Here is a 19,076-nt window from a genome sequence, read left to right on the forward strand (position 1 = left end):
GGCTTTCTGTTCAATTATTCAAACCTTAACCTGCTTTCGAAGACACACAAACGCACACAGACACACACCAACACACTGACACACACACACACACACACGGCTTCTGCTCTGGCCCTATAACCTTCTTCAGTCTCTTCGTGTCCCTTTTCACTCTCCTCATCTCGTCAGTCCTCACGTTCACAGCTCGGGTGTTTCTCCTCCTGTCCTCGTGCACTACTTCTCCTCTATCCTTCATTATCAACTCTCCTCCTCCTCCTCCTCCTCCTCCTCACTCCTCTTCCCTCACAATATTACAGGATCGCCACTCTTTCTCTTTGTCAGTGTGCAGTGGACTAAGTGCTGGGGGCTGATCTGCTGTGGCGTTGCACAAAAAAACATTTCTTTTCTTTTTCATGGCATTGCTGTAATATTCAGAGACACACTTGAGGAAAGGGAGGACGGAGGGGGAGTAGAGGAAGTGAGACGAGGAGAGGAGAGGAGCGATGGACTCAGTGAAGAAGACCAGATGAGGAGAGAAGAAAATGGAGAAGAAAAAAAAACAATATTACAGGATGCACTAATAGTCAGCAAGGGTTTTCTGCTCCAGGTGTCTGTTACATCTTGGTGTTACTCCTTGTTACTCCTTAGACCAGGAGTACTCTTATAGCACTCTATTAAAGCAGCCACAATATTGTCTCTTCCTGATGGACTCAGATCTGCTGTAGAACAATGCCCGACACTGTGTTAACAATCAATTCCACACACATTAGGCGCATGACCAGACCACAAACGAAATCGAAGGGTTTGTGGAGCTTAAAGTATCTATTGACCTAGGTGGCGCTACTGCAACGTGTCTCGTAGAAATGTAATATTTAGATTTGATAGATTTTTATGAGGTTACTAAACAATTTAGTCCTAACTTTGTTGCTGATTTTTTTTGTTGCTGCCACCCAGTGGCCAACCAATGAGAAACCAGTGAAGAAAGAAGGATTTGGGTTCTTAATTAATTAAGTAATTAGATTAGCTAGAACTATCTTCTACGATCATTTGGATTTAAAAAAAAAACCAGACAAATAAATAGAACTGTGTTTTAGAAGGTGTGGGAATAAACAGTGAGTCATCACTGTGATGTAAATGCTGACATTTGATTTCAAGACTTCATTGAATAATAATATATTTTTATATATATATTACATTATATGATTATTAATGATCCATTAATTCATAATTTCCACATCTTTTAGGGCAACTTAATGTCTTTAATGTATAGATATTTGTCTGGTATAAAATTCAAGTTTGTTTCATATTCAGTACGTGTCCATACACGACAGGAGAGAGAGAGGAGGAAACAAGAGGACTGGAGATCAGTGGACAGGAGAGGAGAGGAGAGAGGGAAGGAGAAGGGAGGAAATAAATAGACTGAGGCTCAGTAGTGAAATGGAGGAGGAGGAGGAGAGCAGTTTCAAAGCTGTAATTGAAATCTAATTATCACCTCCAGTCCCAGCTGACTCTGTGTCAGGCAGGCGCACGCACACACGTACACACGTACACATCAGCTCCAGCGCCACACGCGTGCTCACATGTACGTCCCTGCACGTGTCATGTGGACTCACGGCCATCACATTATTACCACCAACATCTGGCATCTTTACACACCAATAATCCCGCTGTCCCGAGAGCGGTGTAGGACCTTCAACCTCTCTCTCTCTCTCTCTCTCTCTCTCAAACACACTCACCCCCTGTGTTCATTCATGACACACACTTATATAAATGACAGCTTGTAGAAAATTCTCATACTGACCAGCAGGTCTAATTTTTACAAAACTACATTTTGATTAACATGGCTGACACACACACACACACACACACACGTCATTTTTCACTACGTGAAGACACAAAGTGACAGATCATCTGAACAGCAACATATTTCTGCGATCAACAGTTCCACACAATCCAAATAAATTCCTATTTCTTTTCATAGTGTCTTTTTTTTTTTTTGAGATTATTGTCTGGAATGAGAAAATGTGACCGCTCACATTTGGCACAACAGAAGCTAAATAAAATTAAAAAGAAAAGAAAACCTGCCAATATTACATGATTCAAACGTGGGAGTGGGGGCCATTACATTAACGTGGTTTTCTGTGTTTGTTTTTTTTAGGAGTGGGAGTTGTTGTACCATGAAATATCTGCTTCCCATCTGGTGTCCTTGGCTATAAGTGGGTAAGAAAAAAAGACACAAAGTGACAGAGAGCGCTGACTCTGTCACTTGGTTTCTTCTCTTGCCTATTTTGTCTATGCTAACCAGTTACTGTGACACCAATGCGCCCTACACTACAGCCTGGGATGACCACATCTGACCAGGAGTGGGCTTCAGTCCATCCCACAGCTGTAGCTCACAGTGATAGTCACACACCCTGTATCTGTGGAACGATGAGAGTTCCTGAAAACAAACACAGGTATAAACCAGCACAACACACAGAAAGGCCGTTGTTCCCTCAGCCAGAACTGGTGACCTTCTTGTTGTGGGGCATCAGTAATAACCGCTGCCCCACCGTGGAGCCCACACTGCGACTACTGGTGTTTAAAAATCAGTAACAGGTACACACACACACACACACACACAGAGAGAGAGAGACACACACACATACGCTGCACAATTAGCACTGAACGCCATCCCATCAGATGGGGCAAGCGGTGTCCTGTCCTGATGCTGAAGGTGTGTGTGTGAGAGAGAGAGAGAGAGGGCGGGAGAGGGAGAGAGAGAGAGAGAGATAAAATGATGGATAGATTCTCACTTGCTTTCCCCGGCCGTGGTCTCTGTAAAAGCCGCTGTGCTGTCAGCAGGTCCTCGGTCTTCGCGGCCTGGAGCAACTCCTGGTCCTTCCCCATGTCCCCTCTGTCCCACCACCACCACCACCACCACCAGCACCGCAGTCCTCCCGCTGCCCCTCTCTCTTCCTCTCTCAGCGCCCCTCTCTCCTCCGTTAATCCGCCGCTACATCCTGCTGCCGCTCCCGGCCTCCCGCTGGAGCTGAGGCGCTGGAGTTAGAGGTGATGGAGGTGCTCGGATACTCCGGCCAACAGTCCAGCGCCGATAAGTCCTCTGCCGCCTCCGCCCTAACCCGGCTCAACCGCACCTGCGAATATCACCGCGCCGCGCCGCGCTGTCCTTTCTAACCTACCCGTCCGGATGCTCTCCGGCCGCGCATGAACACTCGTCACGGATCCGAAGCTTCACTCCGCGTGACCGTTTCACCGGCTTCTACGTGCGCCCCGTGCGGGATAAGAGCAGTGGAGCTCGAGCGCCCTCCTGTATGAACGATGGGTCAAATCCACACGGCTGAAATCTCACGAGATTTTAAAAAAAGAGAGAGCCGCCGCGGACGCACACACGCACACACAGAGCCGAGCGCGCGCACACAGACATGGTTTGGACCTACTTGTCAACAAACTGCCATATTCATTAGCACAGCTAACACGAAGCATTCCCCACTCAAACCACGGACACGAACTCTTGTCACGTACTCTGTAGTATTATGTTGCTGTTGATGCTTGTTGCTAATGTTCCTCCCCTGTAGGTGGTGCTATGAAGTTATATTTTGAGTGCCCTGACACATAGTAGTGTATTGAGGTAAATATTTGCAGTGAAATATAATCACTGAAAAACACTGTCTCAAGACAAAAATAAAAAATACACTCAACAAATACACAGTTTTTGTCTAGTGACAATACCTCAAACAAAACAATATATGGACCAAATATTAGGATATCAACACTTTCAGTGGTTTTGTCTTGTCATAGCCTGGCATATATAAATATATATTTCCATGTTGGTACAATACCATTTTTTAGACACTGACACCAGTATGTTTATTTTCATTTGAGTACTAGCCAATGTGAGTGAAAAAAAAGTTTATTTTCATGAACAGAAAACTATTTCAAATCAAGTATTTCCAAAAAACTAACAAAGTTACATGTTTGTTATAAAAAAAACAGATACAAATTAGGAATAAAGGATTTAAATGTAATATTAAAATAAAGAACAATATTAAAAATAACATGGGTCTCAGGATTTCTCTTACAGTCAACAAATTGAACACTCTTGAACTAATAATAGGTACGGATGTGGGTGTGAATGATATTTGTCTCAATAAAATGAAGTATAATAATATATACTATCTGTAAATATATATAAAAAACAGTTACGGCTCTTGTCAACTGAGCTGGATTTACCCAGTGAATACACGACAGAGCGACAGCATTAGTGACCTCTAATCTCTTATCACGTCCATGAGTCTGTCCACAATATTACAACGGCTGAAGTCAGAGTGGCCCACGTTCACATAATGCCATCAAAGATGCCTATATGTGAACTGTGTGTGTGTGTGTTCTAGTTTTCATCAACCTCTGAGGACCAGTTGTTGCCCAGAACGGTCTTTATGAGACATTCTGACCCCGTTTAGACATAAGTCAGGGCATTTAACAGGTCGACAGCAACATACGGTTGTGACTTCAGAGACTTATCAAAGGGATGGAGATTGGAATTATTATTTTTTACTTTTTCAACTATTATTAAAATAATTGTTATATTTCAATTTTTTTTTAATTTATTGTGCCAGTCTAGTCTGAGAGACTTGGATGGATATAACAGAAAAGTAAAATTGCCACAAACAAAGTCAACATCAAAACAACAATCAGAATCTGAGAAATTAAAAAGAGGTGTGTGTGAGAGTGTGAGTGTGTCCATGTCTGCAAGCACGCAGTGTCCCTGGTGCAAGGCTAATTGAAGAAAGGGGCCACTATCAGTCAAATTTAGGACAGTATGTAGAACATGAGTGTGTGTGTGTGTGTGTGTGAGAGAGAGAGAGAGAGAGAGAGAAAACAAACTGTCATCTGTCATGTTTACAATGAGGTTTACACCACATCCTCTCTTCACAGAACAAGACAACGCTGCTGCTGGAAGCAGACTTGGGTCCAGAAGGTTTCAGATTCGAGTCCACCAGCTGCCAAGTTCCCACTGAGGTGCTCTGAGTAAGGCACCGTCCCCACTCACTGCTCCCCAGGCGCTTAAAGCTGCCCACTGTTCACTCTGGTGATGGGTTAAAAGCAGAGGTCACATTTGGTTGTGAGCAGTGGTGTGTCACAAAGACAAGGAGTTCACTTTCCTTCCTTTCCTTATCATAAGGTGAACGTCTGACTTGTGGGTTTGTTAATTCCTCCAAATGATGATGAAAAGTCTGTTCCAACTCATTATGATGGGATTTTTACCACAGAAAGTTGAACTGTGACAGGGGCTGCCATTCACTTGTTGGACAGCGAGAGAAAAAAGAGAAATAAATTCAGGACAAATGTGAACGGTGGAGGCAGTTTGGTTAGGTTTGGTTCAAGTTGACAAATCAAACAAACATCCCTAATTACACAAAACAGTTCAATGCCCTCACGGCTAGACATTCACTCTTCTGGGAAAAGTGAAAACATTTGGGATGAAACTTTTTGGCAGCACAAAATAAATAAACTCAGCAGACATCATTGTGACACAGCACACCACAACCAAATGTGACCTCTGCTTTCAACCCATCACCAGAGTGATCAGTGGGCAGCTTTAAGCGCTCAGGAAGCAGTGTGTGGGGACGGTGCCTTACTCAGAGCACCTCAGTGGTAACTTGGCAGCTGGTGGACTCTGAGGACCCTGAAGTCTTCCGGACCTAAGTCTGCTTCCTTAACCACCAAGTCACTTTTATATACAGTTAGAACCATAACTAAATTCAACTGTAATTTCCAAAGCTATATATATACATATATGCATATATATCATTCTAAACGATCAGTTACTATTTCTGGGTCTTATTTGGATCAAGACAAAGCTGGAAATATTAATTTAAATGTGACTGTCTTTAGTCCAGGGACAAAAATACAATAGAAAAAAAATTATATATTTTTTTTCTGTTTTGTCATACATCTACAGATACTGAAATGTCCACTTTAGGCCCCCAAAAAACAGAGCAGAGAATAAATCCTGCCATGTAAAAAAAAAAAAAAAAAAAAAACACCTTTAAAAATAAAACTCAACTGTTAACATTTCTTCAACGTGGTCTAAAGCTACATGGTTACAGTTGAGATCCCACTTTTTCAAGTTTATGTGTATATTTATTAAAATATTTACAGACTACCAACTGTATGTAGAAATAAATTAATAGAAACATTTGCCATTTTCTTTGCAGACATTTCTTCTAAACATTGTACCACATCTCTTAATAAAACTCAACAACATGTAAATGTAAAAAACTAACAAAATATACCATTTAAATATTGCAAATACATTTCTCAGAAAACACTAAGGTACCCCTGCAGCATAAGGATAGTGGTTAGGACATGCAATAAACTATATATACCAAAAAACATTCTACATTTCAATTTTATATACAGTATGGGTACGTGTGTACAAAACGTGTCATTTCTTTGCTCAGTCCAGGTAGGATGTCTATTTTCTCTGGCCCATATGTACGAATGATAGCCCTCCTGCACAGTTGCTTCAGGCTCTCTGGACGCTGCTGGCGATAGGGCACAGTCAGCTTGCAAGATGAGGAGGTGTAATAGGAGAGTAAAGTAAAGAGTGATGGGAAATTCCTGTGGCTCCCATGCAGCCTGAAGAGTTGGTTGTCCAGGTGGACACGGACGCTGGTCGCGCCGTCCACGCTTTGGTAACTGAGAGTGAAGAGAACGTCAGGCTGACAGCTGTCTCTGTAAGGAGAGAATGCCAAAAAGTTCAATGTGAGCGTGTCCGCTAACTTTTAACATGCAAAGTGGGCCATGCAAATTATACACGTGGACACTAGACAGCTGGTACCTATGAAGATAGAAAGGCATATATGAAAAGGAAAGGAAAGGAAAGTTAACTGAAGTCCGCTGCCCTAACCACTAAGCCAGCACTACCCCTGCTATATATGTATTTATGCATATTTGTATGTATGTATGTATATATATATATAACATATACATATATTAGATTTATAGATTTATAATTATAGATTTATAAATATATATATATAGATTTATAAATATATATATGCACATATACAGTATATATTTATAAATGGAGCTGCATTGTCTAGTTTACTTGTTACCATTACGTCTCAGTCATGTTGATATGAAGTGGGATCATTTCGTGTCCTTGTTAACATCAGTTACAAGCGACCGCCTGCTGGCTGTTTTCCAACATATGTTACTCACAGTAGGAATTTGTAATTTTTTCTTTTTGTCTATGTTTTCATTAGGGACAATCTGCACCTTGTGACATTCTTAATGTTATTTGAGTTAACACACAGTAAGTATAACTTTTTTTCTGAATATTTTCTGGAGTATTTATGGTTAAAAAAAAACCATAAATATTCCAGAAACATAGTCATAAAAAAGATAAATGAAGTGAAAGCAGGATATAAGAGGCCTGTAAATGTATAAAATGTGTTCATAAACAAGTCGCTTGTCTCAGTGGACCTTGTTCACAACTTATGTTATAGTTATAGGCCTGTTCCTGTCCCTGGTTCTTGTCCCAGTTCTGATAAACACATTTACATTTACCAGAAGGACGAAAAATAGGAAGGACTGAAGCATGACGTGTCCTGGAAACAGCTCGTTTTCATTGTATACTGGGGACTATAATTTAAAAAAATGTCATTTTTATTACATTAGGATAATTAAATATGAAATCACCTTCTTTAGTTACAAATATTTTCCTATACTTTTCCTCTTAAATATCTCTAAAGTAGAAAAAACGTTTGTAACTACAAAGAAACAAAGAAAAAAGAAAGAAACTTTCAGATAAAAACGAAAGTACAGCAACGTATTTAAATTACTTTCACTTTCAACTCTAGTTTGAACAGGAGTGCAACAGTTACATTTAAATCTTAGCGTCTTAATCTCAGTCACAGTACAGGAAAGGCAAGACGGAATGGAAGAGTTCCAGTACCTGATGAGGAAGGTGCCTATTTCTGAGTGTGAGAGAATCCTGTGTGCTTCCTCCATGGTCATGGGTCCCCAGTAGTACCCACTGTGGAGGAGCTGGTGGTGGGTGCTTTTCACCAGTTCATACTCAGCCGGGCTGCTGAAGGGACGGAGGTGTGTGGGCAGTATGTCACTGTCACCTTTAGTCACCCACTGCAGCAGAGAGAGTTTGAACTATTATGAGAACAAGTAGAGACTGCAGAGAGGCAGCAGTGGCTGAAGGACTTGTTATCCACAGAGATCAGGTCCTGGTACTGTGTACCGAGGCGCCTCTGACAGTTCTCACTGGGAGTTCTAGCTGTGCTGAATAAAACATTTTTCTTGAGAGACTCTTCCATGTGAAACCTTTCTTGTGTCTGATGAACAAACTAATAGAAATTATTATGAAAGCCTGGAACGACAACCAACAGCAACTGGCAGTAAATGAAGCTTGAACTTTTAATGGCGGAATTAGCGTAAGCTAATGCGGAATGCTAGTATGCTACTTATTAAAAACAGTTTTTTGTTACAGTAAAGGTTTGAATATGCTACTTATTAAAAAATAAGACAGTTTTTTGTTACAGTAAAGGTTTGAGTGTCTTTGATTTATTTTTAATCAAGCATTTATGGTCAATTTTAAACGATAGAAAATCAGAATTCTTTAGAAAAAAAAAGGTAAATTTACAGAACTGCAACTAGCACTCTTTTCTTAGTCAAGTATTTGAATACACAAAGAGTGAAATAAAGCTACATGTAAATGCATTTGCCTGCATCACTTCAAAACCAGAAAACAAATAGTTTAATGTTGATTGAAGTGAGCCTTTTGTGTTTGCCTTGTGATTAAAAATGTTGGTGAAACCTCAACTTCCTTTTAAAATTTTGCTGAAAGTATTCTGATTGCAAAATACCATACACTGCTCCAGCGTAACAATAGGACACAGCTTATTTACATAATATTCCAAGTCAAAACAGAGAACAAGAAGACACCAACCAGGGAGAGGTCTATTGTAGTCGTGTACCTTCAAGCTAAAGAAAGTTGACACAACGGCACAAGTAATTGTACCTAGAACTAGGCGTGAGCCAAAGCTGGCCCTTGTTTTGGGGTTGCATAATTAACGTTTCAATTTTTTTTTCAAATGTGATTTTTAAACAAATTCAATGTTTACATTTTTTATTTTGAAAGTATCCTTTACGTTACCTAAATAATGGACAATTATCAGATCACAACAGGAAGTTGGCAAAATTCCTTCCACAATTTGCCTCTGGCCTGGTTACAAACAATTTATCCCTTTGATACTGTGGGTCCTTTGTTCAAAACATACAATAAAAACAAACAGTGACTTATTGTGTTCACCTGGTACTCACCTGGTGCCAAGATTCAGCCTGCTCCTCTAAGCTAAGTTTCATCCAGATCAGTGAATCTAGCTGCCTCTCTGCCGGCTCTTGGCTCTCAGCTCTGACTGTGTGCGTGTTCTGTTCAGTCCCTGCATGTTGTTCACGGTGTTGACCTTGTCTGTTCAGTCGCTGCATGTTGTTCACGGTGTTGACCTTGACTTTGTGGCTCAGCTGTGCGGTTCTGTTTTGGGCTCTGTTGCTTTGTTTTATCAAGGTTGTCTTTGACCATCCTACAAAGAAAAATCATCCTCTACATCGTCACTTGCATCAGTCCCTTCGCTTTTGGACAGCAGATGCTCCATCCCTGCGTCCCCTCGCCGGTTTGTTATTTTCTCTGCGGACCTCTGTGAGACTCCATGTTGTGAGAGCAGCAGGCTGGGATTTTAATTAGGGACCAATCAATTCATCTGTTAAGAGAGAAGACGCCACAGAGAGTGCGTGTTTATTTATCGTGTATTTTAAAACATTCTTCCCAAGAGCAGATCAGAAATTCGCCACTTTAAAGGAGAGAGCAGGTCATTATGGGTTGTTATGAAGGAGTGAAAGTAGTCAATTGAAAAATGGTTCATTTAAAAAATATGACATATATCCTGAAGGTGGCAGTGTTGCAACTTGAGGATCTGGAGCATTTGTTAAAATCAATTTGTTGCACGTTTTAGTAACAACATTTGCAAATGTATTCATACTACCACACACACAGCGAAGAGTTGGACCAAACTCAGAATAACAAAGGGAGCACCCAGCAGTAGTAAACCTTATCTTTAACCACTGGTTTACTATAATTGCGTGAGTACTTGGGATGGTACTTCACTACTTTCACTTTCTCAGTTACACAGGAAATTCAGGCATGGTTAACACACAAGCTTTAAGGATAGCAGCGCTCAACTTGATTTTTGAGGCACTTCAGTTGTACTTGGATGTCAAAGTTATATAACAACTAACTAAATTAAAACTGTTGCATTTTTTAAATTTGACAAATATCATTGAACAAATATGTATTAAATTAAAACTGAAATTCAAAAAAAAAAAAAAATTTTACTTTTAAACCTTAAATTTTTTTTCAAGTATTTAAATTTTCAAATTATAAATTAAAATTTTTATTATTTTTATTTATTTATTTTTTGGATGAACAAAACATCAATTAAAGTTAATCTTGTACGCAGACAGACACTCAGCTCCGGAGTCACACTTTTGTTTTGTAGCAAACTTTCAGGAAGTTTCTTGGGACATGACTCAAAGAAGTAAAATCTAATCTTAACATTATTATTATTAAAATTATCAAATATAAGAATAGAGTTATAGTCATTATTATAACAATAAAAAGTTTGTGAAACAGCAAATCATGAGATAATACATTTTTAAAAATGCATGTTGGGCATTTAAAACCCTTGGTTTATGTATCGCATCTATTTGTGTATTTATAAATGTTTTATATTGTAGTTTGTTAATAAATTGAGGTGCAGAGATTTAGCATTTGTGTGAACTTTCGTCATTTGAGGTAAAATGTGCTGTGATAATGTAACATAAATAAAAAGACACTTTTTATGCACTTTCACTTTGATTAACTTAGGCTCGACTTCAACTTGAAATAAAAAAGCAACATACAGTATATGAATAGGTTTGACTTCACTGATGGGGGGGGTCAAAAGGTCTTTTGAAATAATACAACCACAGGAGCAAAAGGTCTTTTGAAATAATACAACCAAATGAACACGAAAAGAAAACAGAAAAAATAAACACTGCAGATACTTTCCGACATTAGATATAATAACAAGGCAGGTCACAATTATAATCCGTCTAGTTTGTTTGAACCGCAGCGTTTGTGTGGGTTTTCGTAAACAGAGGGGAAAAAACAGCATAAAAAATGAAATGTTTGCTTTCTGCATTCATCTGGTTTAAATGTCATAGTATCTAGAATGAATGGATTACTGCCGATGACTTACTTGTTACCAGCAGCTGTGAGCTCCAGTCCTCGGCTCTGAAACGCGGCAGTCACTGATGAGAGACGCTTTATTTTCGTTTTGTTTGGGTGAAAGAAAAGGAGGAGACAACACTCCTGCCGTGTTTTTTTTTATGCTAATCTAACCGACCAACCTGTTGGTGCGCGTAACTGTGTCCACGTGACCGCGCCGAAGATTACACTTTTTGCTTTCACTTTGGCGAAGCGGCTTCCCCGAAGTCACGTGATCTGCAGGCAGAGTGTGTGCGGTTCTCTGAGTGCAGTTTGTATTTCTGCCCAGTGAGGACAACATTTTTTGAAAGAACTCCGTTCGCGCTGAAACCACAGTGTTTAAAGGTTTATTTAAAGATAATAAACGTACAGTTACTGCGTTAGAAAATGTAGTTTTATACAATAAAACGTACGTAGTTAACTTTACTTATGCAGAAAAAGATACAATTCTGACAATTTTTCCCATCAATCTGTTCAAAATGTTCATGAAATTGTTTTTTTTTTAATTTTTCGGCAAACTCCTAATTTCACATGTCATGTGGGTCAAAAGTTGAAAAACTTTCATGAAAATGTTTGAAAAAGAAAACTTCCAAATTCTATGTTTTCTACACGTTTTCTCATCAAATTAGAGCATTTTTGATATATTTCAGCAAAATCACAAGTAAAAAGTTACCCATGGTCCTATGACTAGGTGTTGTCTGCAGCCAAGTCTTTTCTTTTAATTAATTGCTTTAATAGCTAATAGTTTTTACTAGCAATGCACTGATATTGAAGCAATGTCAGTATTTCATTTACTATCATTCACTCACATTTCCGGGGCTTAAAGCCAGTACTTCTCAAATAGTCCTGGGGGTGACAGACTGGACATCAGTGTACCACTGCTGTAGTGCTTGAATGATAACAAGCCTCCAGTCACTAGGTGGCAGCAACTCATACAGTGGTTTGTACAGATATATAATATACATGTTATCAGGTTCTCAATACTATTTTAATTTGCGGGGGTGTAGGTCAAAGGGGTGGAGGGAACATAGAAACATTTCTGTCCCTGCAGCTGTGCGACTGAGACCCTTTGTCTTTGCCATGCCCCCCACTTTGGGAACCGCTGGTGCAGTCGTACTGCCATGAGAGAGAGAGATGCTGAAGCAGACGCCGTCCATCCAGGATTTGTTTGTTTCACTCGGTGTTCAACCTGCACCATTAGCTCAGTATGTGTAGCTTTTTCAGTTGTTTGATGGAACATTAGATTTCAAACACCAAGGTTTCCTTCCTCTGTCAACATCCACGGTCAACAACATTTGCAACATTTGCAGCTGTGCAGTGAAGGCAGAAGTAGGAGTACTCCTAAAGTCACGTGACTTCTAAAAATATTATCTCTTCTATTTCCCACAGCTTGTTACAAGAACATAAATTCACACGTGACAACAACAGCTGCCAAGGATTAGTTGTTAATGTTTTGGACACGGAACAAAGGCGTTTCATCAAAGGTGTTTTTTTAAACTGTTTTAAACTTGGTGTTTTATTTAATGGGTGTCTACATCTGTGGAAAAAAAGAGAAAAAAAAGTATTTAAATAAAACTATTTATTATAACCAATGTAAAGTCTTAATATAAAGGCTTTTAAGACAATAAGTTAAGAGTTTGGTGAAGTTCTGCCACAGAAATTTCCTTATTGCAGAGACTTGTTTCCCAAAAGATAAACAGAATGCAATCATGTTTTTAAACGATTCTACGTTTTATTTTCCAGTGGACAGATGACATGACGAGGTTGTTGTCCATGTGGACTGGCTGAGATTTCTTCAGCGTCACCACAAAACCTTTAAGTCATAGCAAAAGTCAACAGGATCTTATTCATAGGTTTTACTTTAGTACTTGGAGTCACCTGGTCTTTTAAAACAGTGTTTCTCAAACCTTTTTTTCTGGGTACCCATATTTTAAAGGTCACAAATCTTCACGACCCAAGTCAATAAACTTGGCTTCTCGGCCTTTTGGCTAAGATCAAGTGTAGTATTTGTTCCTATGTCCATTACTAACTTAGTCACTTTATTTTCCCTGCAGGTCACTTTAAATTTTGACACTTGTCACCCTGTATATACTGTCTACCCTGCTGTTACGTTACTTTTAGTACTGCATGTCTATCCTGCTGCTGTAACAACTGAATTTCCCCAGTGTGGGATGAATACAGTAAAAAATATCTTAGACATTATTCGCAAACTCCTGGGAAACATGATGCGAGACAACCCAAAAAAGAAATTTGAGGGTCACGACCCAGTGTTTGGGAAACAGTGTTTTAAAAGACACTAGAAGAAAGCACTCTGTTTGCTGCTTTCTCCGTCCAGTCAGTACTACCGTGCCTGTCTCTGTACCACACAGACGCCACAAATACAGAGAGAAAATAGTTCATTGCATAAAACGAAAGAAAAACCACTGAGAGACAGTGTGCTGCACCTTGTCTCCTTCGTGTGACACGCTCAACACAATGATATGAGGCCATGTCACTGAGTTACAGGAACTTGATCTGCCTCATCATCTAATTATAATACTTTTGTGTATGTTTACACCTCTGAGTAACTAAATTCCAGATGCAACCTTCACACTTAAGCTATTTATTATTATTTCTATGTAATTTTTTTTAAACCACAAAATTTCAGTAATTTATTCACATTTGGGAATTTTTAAAAAAAAATGTTATGACAGAGGTCATGAGACTACAACACAGTTGTGCATCAAACTGAAAGTTAACTCTTTATCAGCAAGGACTTTTATAACCCTTCGTTCCTCTCTCTATTTTATGACGTTGAGACGGTCACTCAGGTCACTTCATTTATGTCTCTTCACATCATCTGCTGCCATTACGTTCTCTGAAGCAGACTTGGGGTCAAGGAGAGGTCAGGAGTAAAGGTGATTGCTAAAACAGAGCAACGTCACGCACTGTAAATTTTTTATTTATTTATTTTTTTAAATCACTGAAAAGAGTAATGTGTTTTTGACGTGTTGATACACAACTTACGTTGATATTCTGTCAGAAACCTGAGCTGAAGAGGAAATGATGCGCTTCATGGTTACACTCTAGGTCTTTGCATTGTTTCTAAAATTGTTTACGTTTTTTTTCCCCACTAGAACACTCAGGTTTCATTTGAACCGCAGAGGAATATTGTTTCTAAAATTGTTTACGTTTTTGTTTTTCCACTAGAACGCTCAGGTTTCATTTGAACCGCAGAGGAAAGTACCACGATGATGATGATGTGGGTGGATGGACCAACCAGGTGAGGGCACTTTTCACTGAGTGTCCAATCTTTTTTCTGACTTTCTACTGTGCTTCTTGTTATTAATATTATTACTATTAATATTAAAATCATGATTATTATTATTGAATATTGTTATCAACGTCTTCAATTGTTCTGTGTTTACACTGTGTGTGTTTGTTTGTGTGTAGTGTTCCAAAACGTTATATTTTGTCAATACTGTGTTGCGTGAAATTAATATTAATGCATGAAGAACAATATTTTTAATTATTAATTTGAACCACAAGAGGGCGCAAGATTATTGTCCTTGACGTAGAGTGGTCAACTGTGCATGGGGTAAAATCAATCATACTATTACTGTACTATTATTACTACTACTACAACTACTACTACTACTACTACTACTACTACTAATAATAATAATAATAATAACAACAACAACAATAATAGGTTATTATTATATATATTATTCAAACTTTTGATTTTGATTATCACATACTCTACTCTAGCAACTGTAACTATTACATTTACCACTACTACAACTACTCTGTGTACTACTCAGTACTTCTTCAGCTATTTCTCTAAGGTTATTTGTTAATTTAATTATTGCGCAGAGCAGGAGAACGAGATCCCTTTTACACTGACATGTGAACACGTCAGCTCAGTCGCCGTGAGCTAAAATGAAATCCATAATTTCCAGGCATCCGTCCAGTAGTCAATCAAGTCATCCCTCCATCCACACATGTGCATCAATCTGTTCATCTCAACTGCCTGGTGTAGATCATGGGTTAATGGCGAAGAGGGGGCGGAGCTAATCCCATTTGAGCTGGGATTTCCATCCAGACAGTAAAACATTATACATTTGTGACGTTACTAATACTGTACATGGGTGAATGTCTTTTAATGCTATCTTTAAAATAAAGGACATAAATGTTCTTTCAAAAAGTGAAATGTTGTGTTTTTCACAGTTATTTTACTTCTGATGGATTTAAAAAAATGCAAATTTGAGAATTTATATGGAAATTATCTTATTTTGAAAATAAAAAGATTCTGTTAAATCAAAGATTTTTTTTAAAGTGCAATCAGAATTATCTGTCGTGAATCAAACTATGTCCATGAACAGAAAGAGGTACTGACACATACTAAAGCACAGATATCAATCTTTTTTTTTTTTTCAAACGATAACACACGCTGTATTTTTCCTGTTTATAAAGGGAAGTTCTTCTGTGACAGTTCTTCACATTACATTGCAGATGATGCATTCATTCTGCTGGGGAAACCCTTACAGCCTGCTTTTTCAACAACCAGGAGTATTACTCAACAATACTACAGTACATGCTCTGCTACAACTACATACAGTACTACAACTATTAAAAACAAAACTGATCAAGTAATTTTACCAACAGACAAAAGAACATGCATCACTCTCTTTTTTAAGCCTCGCTGATCAGTATTTTTTTTCTATTATATTGGATTAAAATAAATCTCAGTTGTTGTAAATCACAACCATAGTTCTACGTATAATTGTATGTTACTGGTGAGTGATCCTGTCAGTAGTGCTGTGCTGGCAGCCGTGAGGAGGATGTTTGTACATTTGTGCAAATGAAAAACTGAAATCACACTCCTCTCTCTCTCTCTCTCTCTGTCTCTCTCTCTCTCTCTCTCTCCCTCCCTCCAGCTTTATCTCGTTATTAGCTGTAAACTCTCGTTGCACCCCTTGCTTTGAATACTTCCGGGCGATACTACAACTTCAGATATCATGTGATTTGAAGCCTTGAACAGGAGCTATTTTATTTTCAGCCTCATTCTGACTGGTGCATTTGGGTAAACAGTTCTATGTTTACCCAGAATGTGACTGGTGCATTTGTGTAAACAGTTCTATGTTTACCCAGAATGCATGGTTTCTGAATAAAACGTTGTTTTAATCTTCACCAACAGGTCAAATAATGTTTATTTTCTAAAAAAAAAGATTTTAAGGTTTTATAGATTTTAGCAGAAATGTTTTCATTGTGGATCTTTTTCACACCAGGTGAGGTTAATGTTCTTTAGTACTTGAGCTTTTTATTTGACTTCCATGAATTTCCAAACCTTTATGGAAGAGACTTTTTTTTTTTAAATATTTAATCTTTTTTTTTTCTTTGCACAAAACCATGACATAAATAAAGGAACAAACATGACTTTCCCACGCCCTTAAAGTTATGAAACCTGTGCTGAGCGCAGACGTGTTGAGACTGACTGTAGGTGTCGAGGACCCAGGGCTGTTTGCTCTCCTGTACTAATGTGCATGGCTGGAACAACCAGGTGAATGTTTGCTCTGCTGTCTTCCCACCTGACCGCCTCTGTGCTGTGTGTTTTCACAGTGACATATGCTACAACACATCAGGAAATGAAGAGGTTCGTATCACTGAGTAAATGTGAGGCCACAGCCACAAGTGGTTGAACTCAGCTTAAAGCCTAGAACGTTCGACTGTGTTCTCTGTAGAAAGGTTGGTTTAATATATTCATCAGAAATCGTTTATTGATGTCTGGGTTTTTTTCACCTCTGCTCTGCTCTTTTTTACTGTTTAATATAGGTATATTAAACAGTAAAAAATACTATGATAAAAGTGAACAAGGGTAACGTCTATAAAATCAGCATTTTATAATTTATCATTTCATGTTTAGTATGAGTCAGTACTGGAGTTGGAGGTAAACTGCGTAATAATGTTTTGTCTCATAAATGACCTCCGTCCCCTAGAGGTTCACTAAAGTAGTGCCTTGTTGTTCTGTGAATGAAGTGCTTAATTAAAAATACTCAATCTAAGCAGTAAAAGCTAATTGATTGAAGCTCAGAGAGCTGTTGCTAATGGGACACCTCAGAACAAATGTAATGTCTGAGTCAGTGTTGTCAGCCATCGACCGCATGTAAACATAGCATAGGGTCCTGCTATTCTGTGTACCAACAGTGGTGAAAACACATGGCCTTCTTTAACCACTCGTTTGACAACTTTACACCTACGAGGACGAGGTTTAAGGTCAAAAGTGACGCAAAATCTGTCAAATCTCAAATCGATTCTTCTTCTTCTTTTTGGGGTTTTTACAGGCAGTTCTGTTGCTTTTGCTTGCAAACCTGTTGTTTGTTTTTAATATTTGAATGAAAACAGCGCTGCACTATGATTGTTTCCACGCCGGGCAGGATGTGGTTCTAACTGAGGTGGTCCAATCCCATGTCTCATTTCCACCCATGTACCTCACCTCATGCACTGAGTGACAAGAAATTGTTTTTTTAATCTGCCTCTACAGACTGTAACCATCCCTCATCAAGAAAGTCTGTCAACATTGATCAACTGAGATACTTCACTCAAACCATCTGTTGCGTCATACCTGTTGAACCTGTGAATTCACGGAAACCCAGTAGTGGAGTAAAGTGTGACAATCGGTACCTTAGTGTGGGACCCATTAAACCAGGGGGTGTCAAACGTATTTTGGTTGAGGGGCCACATGATTGTGCTACCTGTTTAGATGTCAGGACCAGTAAAATTATAACATAATTACCTATAAATAACAATAAGTCAAATTTTCCCCTTTGTTTTGATGCAAATAAGTAATAAGTATATTAGAAAAAAATGTATGTAATGAAATTTTTGAAATAAGAAAACAAAACATTACACATTTTTTCAATTTCAACATTCATCAATCGGGCCGTAATGAACCCCTGAGTGGGCCAATTTTGGCCTGCGGGCCATATGTTGAACACCCCTGCTTTAGACTATTGTTAGCATATCGATGTAGCGGCCAGAAAAGGACTGAATCTGATGGTGCAGTAATCATGGAATATGTTTGTCCAACAACTGATTGTCCACCATGATGCAATAAAAGATAACAAATTCAATCCTCCAGATAGAGTTTCAAAACATTGATTTGAGTGGGTGAATCCCCCGGCACCTATATCTATTGTTATTGACACCCGATCCAGTTATCGGAGCCACATCAAGTGCTGCGTTTCTTTTCTAAGTGTTTCTTCAACGTATAGATGTCAGCTTGTTTGCTGCCACTGAGCTGATAGATGTTTGTTAATCTGTGGCCACAAATCAATGTATGGACACGTTCAGTTTATTGTGAAACTGCAAAGGGTCAGAGGTCAGAGGGGGTCAGCTGAGGAGAGGGTCTTTGGAAATCGTTTGTTTGTTTTTTTCATAGACGACACATCCTCAAACTACCTTCTTGTGACTTCATTTTCATTTTTCTATATCTTTGGTCTTCATGTGAATATATTACAAAACAGATGTGACGTTTTATGGAAAATCTTAGGCCTAGATTTGAGACCAGGAAGATACAAGTTCACAGAGGTTTTAAATGAAGGGGGGGTGAGAGGGGCTTACCCACATAGGCTTATACACTAAAACAGACAAGGGCAAACTAAGGCCCGGGGCCAGATGCGGTCCTTTCAGCTTTGTAATCCGGCCCTCCACGTTATATAATCGTTTTGTATTATGATTATATTTCTGCCCTTTCCCTGCAATGCCCTCATTTTCCCGGTGGATGGCGTAG

The 19,076-nt window shown here is 38.9% G+C and overlaps 2 protein-coding genes, 1 long non-coding RNA gene and 1 other non-coding gene across 4 annotated transcripts in view; 2 read left to right on the plus strand and 2 right to left on the minus strand.

Moving 5' to 3' along the window:
• Nucleotides 1-3,459, minus strand: part of LOC103383629 (caskin-1-like) — a 28,893-nt gene extending 25,434 nt beyond the window's left edge. The window contains exon 1 of the mRNA XM_025058467.1: nt 2,775-3,459. Within this exon, the coding sequence (XP_024914235.1) occupies nt 2,775-2,868 (94 nt within the window). The 5' untranslated portion in view covers nt 2,869-3,459. The remainder of the gene's footprint in view (nt 1-2,774) is intronic.
• A 415-nt stretch (nt 3,460-3,874) lies between these two features.
• Nucleotides 3,875-11,455, minus strand: socs1b (suppressor of cytokine signaling 1b). Its single transcript, XM_008316825.3, has 5 exons — nt 11,298-11,455; nt 9,508-9,761; nt 9,325-9,467; nt 7,946-8,133; nt 3,875-6,720 (listed from the first exon to the last, which is right to left on the minus strand). Exons 2-5 carry the CDS (start codon nt 9,599-9,601, stop codon nt 6,396-6,398), a joined length of 750 nt encoding a protein of 249 aa, XP_008315047.1. The 5' UTR covers nt 9,602-9,761; nt 11,298-11,455; the 3' UTR covers nt 3,875-6,395.
• A 1,818-nt stretch (nt 11,456-13,273) lies between these two features.
• On the plus strand, nt 13,274-13,467 carry LOC112487549 (U2 spliceosomal RNA). The gene has a single exon (XR_003050733.1). It is a non-coding gene; the product is annotated as a U2 spliceosomal RNA (small nuclear RNA).
• Nucleotides 13,468-14,114: 647 nt separating this feature from the next.
• On the plus strand, nt 14,115-16,338 carry LOC112487531 (uncharacterized). The gene is made up of 3 exons (XR_003050689.1): nt 14,115-14,202; nt 14,495-14,567; nt 15,247-16,338. It is a non-coding gene; the product is annotated as an uncharacterized LOC112487531 (long non-coding RNA).
• Nucleotides 16,339-19,076: the final 2,738 nt, after the last annotated feature.

This window comes from Cynoglossus semilaevis, chromosome 9 (assembly GCF_000523025.1).
Source record: "Cynoglossus semilaevis isolate Cse_v1.0 chromosome 9, Cse_v1.0, whole genome shotgun sequence".
NCBI lineage: Eukaryota > Metazoa > Chordata > Actinopteri > Pleuronectiformes > Cynoglossidae > Cynoglossus > Cynoglossus semilaevis.